The sequence below is a fragment of the Schistocerca nitens genome, chromosome 3, assembly GCF_023898315.1.
Source record: "Schistocerca nitens isolate TAMUIC-IGC-003100 chromosome 3, iqSchNite1.1, whole genome shotgun sequence".
NCBI lineage: Eukaryota > Metazoa > Arthropoda > Insecta > Orthoptera > Acrididae > Schistocerca > Schistocerca nitens.
The window spans coordinates 193,863,009-193,873,937 of NC_064616.1; the positions used below are offsets into that span (position 1 = coordinate 193,863,009).

Genomic DNA, 10,929 nt, shown 5'->3' on the forward strand with positions numbered 1-10,929 from the left:
ACCTACATTCTTGGTCAGTAAATTTTAAAACTACTTTTTACCATTTGAAACTGGTAGTACTCAATACAAGCAAAAAGGCACTTCAATCAAATTAAAACCATAGTTTCATTATCTCAATAACATTTTCTATCCCTTGTGCTGTTTGGTCCAACAACAGAAAATGCTACTGGGCTAATATGTATTGGCTCAGTTGAACACTGTCATTGTTCTTGCTATGATATAATCTCTTGAAAGTAACTACAGCCGAGGAAGTGTGTCAATAATCCAGTCATTGGGCACTCTAAAACCACAAAATAAATAAACAAACGAAATTAACAACAATGACTCACCATATAAATTTGCAAGAATTTTAAACACATTATGGAAGCACAGTAGGATCTTCACACAAATGAAAAAGTAGCAGAAATGATAACACCACAATGTGATGAGTCCTCTAAAACTGCCCTGACTATCAACTTTCCTTTTGTTAGACTTGACTACACAACACAGTAGAAACAAACAGACCGCACTAATTCAGAAGACTATTTCATATGTTCCAATAAAACTTGTTATTTGTAGATTGACAACATCTCCATTCACCATAATGCTTGGTCATAAGTATCAATTTTTTCCCACCGGCATAATTTAAACGTAAACAATTACATGACAACACTTGTGTTGCTCAATGCAGAGTCTGAATTGAACAGAAAACAAAATTTTAGACACCCATGAATTGGTCTGTCATATTTATTCTCAAAACACACAACAGGGAACGTAATTTGTCAAATTACTGCACAAACAACAGCACACAAATGACTGTTGCTGCAGAGTACCTGTCAATGACAACAGAGGTTTACCTACCCATCAATAACAGTACAATGCACACAAAACCGTACGAGTTCACAACAGAATCCTTTAGTTAAAGCTTCAGTTTAGTGAGTAACAATGCTGCAAACCTTTTTTAAATGTGACAGCATACAAAACTGTACATTAAAATGTGCCATAAATACCAAATCATATACTCATGAAGCACAACATGAAAATAAAAACAGTTCATATTCTGTTGTCACGACGTAAAGAGCATAAATAGAATAAAACAACATTATAAACTCGCGAAGAGTAATCATTCACAGAAGAAACTAACCTTGCCGTTGATGTTTAGAATGCCGTTCATTTTCATAATTTCCTTTAATTTATTGTCTATTTCCTGATTCTGATTCCTCTGCTGTGCCATATATCCAACAGGGAGGTCAAGTTTTCCTCTTGGTCTTGCAGGTGCTGTCACCTCGCCCACTATATAAACACGACAGAATTAAACACAAAACACACACATACGTAGCACTGGCACACAGTAAATAAACAGCGGTCACCGATCACCGTGGTAATTCCATCTCACAATAATACTGGGTGTAACCCATGTAACGTAAAACGACACGTGAGGATTTTGTAACAAATGGTACCCTGCATGAAACTAATGACGACGCCTGACTCTTATTCACTAAACAACAATGATTTTTGGCATAAGAATGCAAATTTTCTTTCGGGAGGCCTGACTTACATGCTCGAGGTCTACGTCCTGATCCTTGCCTCGGACTCTCCGTCACGTTCCCCAAGTCAGCAGGCATTTTGTCTCTATTTCTCGCTTCGTTTTCTGCTTTCAACCTAGCCTGTAAATCTAATATTCTATTTTCTAATGGTGTATTAGACATCTTGATCAAAACAACTGGCAACTATCAGTGATGACATACTATCGACTAACAATCGATATAATTTCTTAATTGCATATCGATATATTTAATGGACGATAATCGACTGCATTCGAAGTAAGTCATTGCACAGTAAAAGCGTTACTAGTGGTACCAGATACTCATTGTAACTACAGCATAACTTATTTAATAAACAAATATTATCATTCTGTGATACTTTGTCAGTTTTGAGAACTGCGTTAGCGTATAAATATAGTTTGATCGTATCATGACGTAATTCAAAATATATTGATCACTGAAGCACGGTATTAAGACTTTGCGCGTGTGCAGGCATTAGTTTTAGACTGCCGTTTAGGGAAATGCAAGAATCATTCCACAATATCGTCTCGGATTCTCAATATAGGGAATAGTGTCTTTAAATTTAGAAATACATAGTGTTATATGAATATATTTGGTACCAAATGAACAGGCCTTAAACTTTCTGGATAGTTTCACGACCGTAGTTACGCGGACCGGCCCAACGAACTTACTTAAAGCAACCAGAAGTCCCGATTTGACTTGGACAGTTCCGGTTTTTGGAGTCCTGTCCCCCTGTCCCGACTGGGTTTAGCCCGGGACGCCTAAATGTTCCGGTTTTAACAAATCAAATCCAAGTCTAGGCCATGGGATGTTTCAACATGTAACTTCTCCCATTTTTTGCACTGTAAAGGTGTTTTACACTTTATTTCCTTATCATATCCCAAACGTAATATACCACATTATAGAATGAGTTTACACGACCTGTCTGCTGACGCGTTGAAGTCCGAGACCCTCAATAATATTTGCGCTGAAGTTGGTATTACTGAGCTGGATTTCCCTACCTGTAGCCCTTTCGTTATTGTTCTGTTGGCGTGAGTATTGTAGGGCGTACAGATTGTATAACCAGCTTCGCAATGCACAAACGTCAGTGCGTTTTCAGTTCCGAACTTCAAGAGAGGTAAGTAACGTACCGTGTGCTTTTAATTAACCCTCAACTACTATGGATCGTCTCTCAGAGCGCAACAAATTTTTTTCTGTTGTAGGCTCTTCCTATTGGATATGATGCGAGGATGCCAGAACTCTTGACTATTACTGCACTTTTTTCCTTTTAACCGGAACGACGCAAACAGAGGGGTGTTACAAGCTTAAAGTGCGTTTGTGTGTGTGTCAGTGGCATCATTAACTTCCAAACGAAAGGTCCGATTTTAATGCAGTTTTTTTGTTTGACAGTTGGTTAAATCGGAATTGTTCTTAACTATCTTCCATGAAAGTTTGTACAGCAATTCAGATTTCATAAGCTAAATTTTAAGTAAAAAAGTTATATGGTAGCTCCCCTGATAATACGCCATATAATACGATTCATAAGAGCAACATCACGTTACGTAGTGCCGGATTGAAGAGCTTAACACGTTGCCTGCCAACTACGATTTATCTCGTACGAACGATGTGGCCATTGGCGCCAACTGCGAATTAACTCGCAGGAAACGAATTTCTGCATAAAGTCAGATATGAAAATATTCGTAGCAAATACGTGTGATTTACAGGTTTTGGGCGTCAGGAACAGGTATAGTAAGTTGTCTGGACGTGGTGAAACAGAATTTTTATTTTCTCACTTGGATCAAAGTAAGAGAAAAGTGCATACAAAATTTCATACAAATATTAAAGTTTCAGACGGAAAATGTACACTGCGCATCGCTAATGGTAATGGAATCAAAGTTTTTTAATTGTTAATATGCCTTAAAGCAGAGTATCCCAATTTTTTTGTCCCAACCCGGTCTTTCTGTTTTGTTTTTTTTTTCCTCCCTTCCTGAACCACTGACAATTTTTTTTACTATACACTAGAACATTTGGAAGAGCTACCGCCACTACCGCTAGTTCTTCTCCTGCCTTTGTACATTGATGCCAACATTTGCTAGGATACAATCTTTGGCACAGAGGAGATACATTACTGAAGCCGTACTGCATTGCCCCTTCTCCCTGACAGCCCACGCAGGTGAACTTTTACAAAGTGATTTGGCAGTACAGGGACTGTTATTTTCATATACATTACTGGTAAGTAGCAAAGAATATGAAATTAAATTCAACTTATTGTAACATCACTTTGCCGTGCAACTATAGTGGAAAAATTGTTAGATTAATCACGTTGGTAACAATGAGAAAATGAGCACAGCTGGCACGATACCGCCAAGACCACAACAGCACTTATAGGAGGCACTTATAGGAGGCATAAAGCTCAAATTTTCGTGTTGCTGATAGTGAAGCAAAATAAAAAACTTTCTAAAGTCTAAACAGTAAACAAAGTCTTTCAAGCGTCAAGTTTCAACAATAAAATGGTAATTACAGTTTCACAGTTATATTATATCAGCTGTCCTCTATTAGTGGGAAGTATGTAGTTGTTTACTTTTAACTATGAACTCTAAATTCGGTTCAAAAGACGTTATCTTTATCCTTACAACTGGTTCAACTTCCAATCGGCTTATACAGGCCTATTTATTTCTTCAGGAACATCAGTGTCGAAAACCCTGATTAACACTTATATATCGAATCCTAAGGCATCAGAAATTTAATCGCTTGTTCTGCTAAAGTAGGATCTCTTAACGGCAAGATATCCGAAAATCTGTCACATGACAGCACAGTTAACGAGCCAGCATTGGAATCTGACAAATTAAAGAATTCTAAGTTGACTAAAAATAAGTTCCTTATCCATGTTCGGTTGCTGTTGATTGAAAAGAGTTGCTGTATGGTGTCGGAATGAACCTATGTTGTACTCTCTTTGAAATTCTCTTTGCTTCGTGAGCTTCAGTGTTAGGCCAAACGCAGGACGATCGTCACTAAAGTAATATCGTAACGACGCGCAGTTTCATTGTTTACCAGAATGAGTACAACTTCTATGTAACATACTACTGTCATATGATTCCCTTTAGGAACTAAGTTTTTTAACTAACCTACTATTACTATAATGTGATTTTTCTAAGTTAACTGATAGACAATTTACCGAGAGCCAGTTAATAACACGTTCTAATATTTTCTATATTGCTCCTTCTCTTGTTGCAGCTCTGTTGGCTTTGATTATGAAGCTTGCATCATCAAAAAAGAACGTCATTTCTGCTTTATTTGTTCAAGATGGATTGTTCTTTATATACTGTCCCTCCAAAAAGTTCGGAGAGTGATTTTATTCATGGGGTATAAGCGAAGCCATAATTATGGTGCCCCCTTGCATTATCAAATGTAAACAACAGAACTGCATTAGACCAATTAGTTGTGAGCAGACAGCGTTAGATAGTGGACGTGCAGGTGTTGTGTGGCACTGTTGTTGTGTCACAAATCTCAGTGGAGCAATATCTCTAAATATCAAGTGTTGAAACGCTTTCCAAAATGTTTGAAAGAAGAGAAAAGTGTGTGCAAAGTTTGTCCTGCACACTTTGACTCTCAAACAAAAACAACGGTTCCTTCCACTGCTTTGTTGAAACGCAAAATGCCCACAATTATTTTCTGGAAACAAAATCATCACTGGTGATGAGACATCACATTGTCGACGTAAACCAGTGTAGAAATTCACATGAAGGGACGACACCTTGACGATATAACCGACATTCAAGCCAATGTGACGTGCAAGCTGAACAATATACCCAAGACGGATTTTGATGACAGTTTCATAAGGTTGCATGAATGTTCTGTGCGTTGTACTCAACTGAGGAGGTGGGGGGGGGGGGGGGGTTGGGTGAGCTTCACACACCAAAAAAAGTTGTGCATCACCCTGGTTCCCAGAACTCATGAAGATAGATGTTGACTGTGGATACTGTATCACAGACACAGTTCCTTTGACTGTTCAGAGGAACCATGTAAACAACCATACATGAGCAGCGCCTGTTAGACGGAGAGTGTCCGACAGCCGATCATTTCCAGTCATTCCACCAGGAAGGAGATACACAGACAGGAACCGTCGATTACATGCCTCGCTCAGACTGCCCAAGGGCTATTACTAATACTGCAGTGGATGACCGCTACCTACGGATTATAGCTCGAAGGAACCCTGACAACAACACCACCATGTGGTATAATGCTTTTCATGCAGCCACAGGACGTCGTGTTACGACTCAAACTGTGCACAATAGGCTCCATGGTGCGCAACTTCACTCCCAACGTCCATGGCGAGGTCCATCTTTGCAACCACAATACCTTGCAGCATGGTACAAAAGGTTCAAATGGCTCTGAGCACTGTGGGACTCAACATCTGAGGTCATCAGTCCCTTAGAACTTAGAACTACTTAAACCTAACTAACCTAAGGACATCACACACATCCATGTCCGAGACAGTATTCGAACCTGCGACTGTAGCGGTCATGCGGTTCCGGACTGAAGTGCATAGAACCACACGGCCACCACGGCTGGCAGCACGGTACAGATGGACCCAACAACATGTCGAATGGACCACTAAGGATTGGCATCACGTTTTCTTCACCGATGAGTGTTACATATGCCTTCAACCAGACAATCATCAGAGACGTGTTTGGAGAAAACCCCGGTCAGGATGAACATCTTAGACACATTGTCCAGCGAGGTGCAGTTTCCCTGCAGTTTTGGGGTGGCATTATGTGGGGCCAACGTACGCCGCTGGTGGTTATGGAAGGCGCCATAACGGCTGTACGATACGTGAATGCCACACTCCGACCGATAGTGCAACCATATCGGCAGCATATTGGCGAGACATTCGTCTTCATGGACGACAATTCGAGTCCCCATCATGCACATCTTGTGAATGACTTCCTTCAGGATAACGACATCTTAGATTGTTTGCAGGTAATGCTGTCATTTACCGTCTTGTAAAGTCATCAGATGATCAAAACGACTTGCAAAATGATTTAGATAAGATATCTGTATGGTGCGAAAAGTGGCAAGTGACCCTGAATAAAGAAAAGTGTGAATTTATTCACATGAGTACTAAAAGAAATCATCTAAATTTCGATTACGCAATAAGTCACACAAATCTTAAGGCTATAAATTCAACTGAATACTTAGGGATTACAAGTAAAATTAACCTAAACTGGAACGATCACATAGATAATGTTGTGGGTAGAGCAAACCAAAGACTGCAATTCATTGGCAGAACACTTAGAAGGTGGAACAGGTCTACTAAAGAGACTGCTTACACCACGCTTGTCCGCCCTAGTCTGGAGTACTACTGTGCAGTGTGGGATCCGCATCAGGTGTGAATTGGAGTGGCAATCATTAAAAAAAAGGCGAAATTTCAATCACCAGTTTTCTCCTCCGATTGCAAAAACATTCCGTTGGCACCCACCTACATAGGGAGAAATGATTATCACGATAAAATAAGAGAAATCAGGGCTCGCACAGAAAAACCTAAGTGCTCGTTTTTCCCGCGCGCCGTTCGAGAGTGGAACGGTAGAAAGACAACTTGAAGGTGGTTCATTGAACCCTCTGCCAGGCACTTTATTGTGAATAGCAGAGTAATCAGGTAGATGTAGATGTAGACAACATGTAGTGTGTGGTTTTCATGAGCAATAAAAAGGGCAGATATTTTCTATACGGGTTCCGGAACTCTCGGAATCAGGGTGATGCAAAACTTTTTTTGATGTGTGTATGTGGAACATGTGGAGCGTTAAAACCACCATCTTAACTTTTCTCTGTTTTTTAATAATACAGTCTCGAAACATTTTGACTGATAGAGTGTATAGCAAGACTGGGAATGCGCCTAGAACTGAACCCTGTGGGACGCCAATGGTAAATTGTCCCCACTCAGGACAATATTTGTCATGAGAGTTTATGACTATATCATATCAGTTAAACATGAAGTGATTCACTTACTCATTTTACTTCAAAATCCTTAAACTTTGCACTTCTTCAAATGTATCTTGTGGTTTGTACAATGAAAGATAGACATATCGCTAAAAAGTCCCACTATATAAAATATTGCTGTATTTTACTACACAGTCAATGGAATATTAGATGACATTTCAAGTGGTGAAGTAGCCTTTGATACCACAGTTCACCACAGTACTACTGGGATAAACCATGTACTATGAAACTAAAATGATAAAGACAATTATAGTACTTTAAACTTTTACTAAGCCGACTATTTTTGTCGAAAGAGACGTTAAGTATACTGTGCCCCTCAAAAATACATGAAGGTTGTTGAAAGGAAACTAGCTATGACTGGCTATAATACGAATAGCTTTAAAAATAAATTAGCTGAAGAGAGCTGGGACACAGAAAATGTACCGATATATTCAAGAAGCAATGTAGCACAGGCTACAAATCTGCATGAGCAGATATTTAGTTATGTTAACAAGCAGCGTACTTTGTGTCTGAAGAGGTGTATGAAGATCAAGTATGCAAAATAGTTAACCTTTTAACGAAGAAATTATTCGTGAGATGGGATGTTATATCAAGTGTTGTAGTTAGGAAATGTGTATGAAAAATAGTAACCTCTCATCTACCTCATAAATCGCAGCATTAGAGAGAAGATGTATCGAAGGTACTTAAAAATAGGTATAGTCAAACCGATCCATAAAAAGGGAAAGAAGGAAGAAAGTTCAAATTACCAACAAATTGCAGACAGCATGGCTTCCACGGCTAAAAAAAAAGAGAGAGAAAGAGAGAGAGAGAGAGAGAGAGAGAGAGAGAGAGAGAGATGGCGAGAGCTGTTTACTATAAACGATATGTTGCCGATATTTTTTTGCTGTAAGGAGGCGACAGTAATGAGGTCAACGCATTATTACTATTATGGATGTTAACAACAAACTTATTAACGATTTTCAGAAAACCTACGTGTACAGACCCTATGTTCAATACCAGTTCCTGCCATCCCCCATGATATGAAAGAGCCCTTTTTTTTTAACCAGTGATTGACTATCTCTACTGTTTGTCCTTAGCCAGAAGTGAAATATTCTATATTTAGTACTGTAAAGTAACTTGCAATAGCCAACAGTATTTCTGCAAATGACATTATGTGCTCATACACATGGCTAAGAAATTAAATCTTACATATTAGGCAAACACACACTCACCCAGAAAATAGAGGTATTTGAGGAACAAATGAAGACTGTTTCTAAAGTATTTCGTGCTAATATGTTCCAGCAAACCGAGAAATATTTTAGAAAATCTTAAGTTTTATGTGGTTTGCAAGTTAACAATACACTAAAATTTCAGGTAAAACATTAGTTGGAAGTTCATCTGATAAATTAGATGGCTCCAGGGTATAAAGAATCGATTGTACTTGGCATTATAACGGCCAAAACAGCTTCTCTTTTAACGTGAGTTTTAAGGACCATTTGCAAACATATAATAAGACTGAGTTATGGCTGTTTTTAGCCAATATCGGCACAGAGAATAGTATAAACGTACTCCATAGAGCGACAAAGGAGTGTGTTCTCAGTTTTCTGGAGTAGCATAACCCTGGTTCGGTGTGGGACGGTGGCGGGGTGGGTGGACTGCTGTGGCCTGTTGTGGGGTTGTGGACCACAGAGGGCTACGGTGGGATGAAGCCTCTCTGACGTTTGTAGGTCCCCGGTTCAATACACACAATGCGTACTCAGTTTCTGCCCTCTATAGTTCCCTCCAGTACCATGGAAGTCATTCCCTGATGTCCTATCATCCTGTCCCTCCTTCATGTCAGTGTTTTCCACACATTCCTTTCCCCTCCGATTCTGCGCAGAACCTCCACATTCCGTACCTTATCAGTCCACCTAAATTTCAACATTCGTTTTGTTTCGTTTCGCCTCGATTTTCTTCTGTTCCAGTTTCCCCATAGTCCATGTTTCACATCACGCAATGCTGTGCTCCAAAGGTACGTTCTCAGAAATTTCTTCCTCAAATTAAGGCCTATGGTTGCTACTAGTAGATTTCTCTTGGCCAGGAATGCCCTTCCTGCCAGTGCTAGACTGCTTTTGATGTCCTCCTTGCTCCGTCCGTCATTGGCTATTTTGCTGCTTAGGCTGCAGAATTCTTTAACTTCATCTACTTCGTGACCATCAATCCGAGCACTTCGTTCTTGGTCAGCCACTCTCAGTATTCCCTCTTGGATCTTTTACATGTTGTATATAATCCATCTCTTCCTATAGCTTACCCTTATTTTTTCTCAGAATTCCGAACATCTTGCACCATTTTACATTGTAGAACGCTTTTTCCTGGTCGACAAATCCTGTGAATATATCCTGATTTTTCCTTAGTTTTGCTTCCATTATGAACCGCAACGTCAGAGTTGCCCCTCTGGCGCCTTTACCTTTCCTGAAGCCAAGCTGATCGTAATCTAACAAATCCTCACTTTTATTTTCCATTCTTCTGTATATTATTATTGTCAGCAAATTTGATGCATGAGTTGTTAAGCTGATTGTGCAATAATTCTCGCACTTGTCAGCTGTTGCAGTCTTCGAAATTGTGTGGATGATATTTTTCCGAAAGTCAGATGGTAAGTCACCAAACTCATACATTCTACACACCAAAGTGAATGGTCGTTCTGATGGAATGTTATATATCCCTTCTGCCTTATTTTGTATTAAGTCCTCCAAGGCTCCTTTAAATTCTGATTCTAATACTGAATCTCCCATCTCTTCTAGATCGACTCCTGTTTCTTCTTCTATCACATCAGAGAAATCCTCCTCCTTATAAAGGCCTTCAATGTACTCTTTGCACCTATCTTTGCATTTTAATTTCACGGAAGATTGTTTTCACTTTCTTATACGCTGAGTCAGTCCTTCCGACAGTCTCACTTCTTTTTCGATTTCCTCTAATTTTTCATGCAGCCATTCCGTCTTAGCTTCCCTGCACTTCCTATTTATTCCTCACGGACTCCATATTCCTGAATTACCCTAAACATATTTTAACTTCCTTCTTTCATCGATCAACTGAAGTATTTCTTCTGTTACACACGGTTTCTTTGTAGTTACCTTCTTTGTAGCTGTTTTCCTTTCCACCTTCTGTGATTGTCCTTCTTGTTGTTGTTGTTGTTTTGGTCTTCAGTCCTGAGACTGGTTTGATGCAGCTCTCCAAGCTACTCTATGCTGTGCAAGCTTCTTCATCTCCCAGTACTTACTGCAACCTACATCCTTCAGAATCTGCTTAGTGTATTCATCTCTTGGTCTACCTCTACGATTTTTACCCTCCACGCTGCCTTCCAATGCTAAATTTATCATCTCCTGATGCCTCAGAACATGTCCTTCCAACCAGTCCCTTCTTATTGTCAAGTTGTGCCACAAACTCCTCTTCT

At 39.6% G+C, this 10,929-nt stretch overlaps 1 protein-coding gene across 2 annotated transcripts in view; it reads right to left on the bottom strand.

The window, feature by feature from the left end:
• The window catches only part of LOC126248139 (dual specificity mitogen-activated protein kinase kinase 7-like), a 176,284-nt gene extending 174,567 nt beyond the window's left edge, over window positions 1-1,717 (bottom strand). For both annotated transcript variants that reach the window (XM_049948835.1, XM_049948834.1), the window contains exons 1-2: window positions 1,538-1,717; window positions 1,124-1,272 (exon numbers count right to left, since the gene is read on the bottom strand). In XM_049948835.1, the coding sequence (XP_049804792.1) occupies window positions 1,124-1,272; window positions 1,538-1,688 (300 nt within the window). In that variant the 5' untranslated portion in view covers window positions 1,689-1,717. The remainder of the gene's footprint in view (window positions 1-1,123; window positions 1,273-1,537) is intronic.
• Between the last annotated feature and the right edge of the window lie 9,212 nt (window positions 1,718-10,929).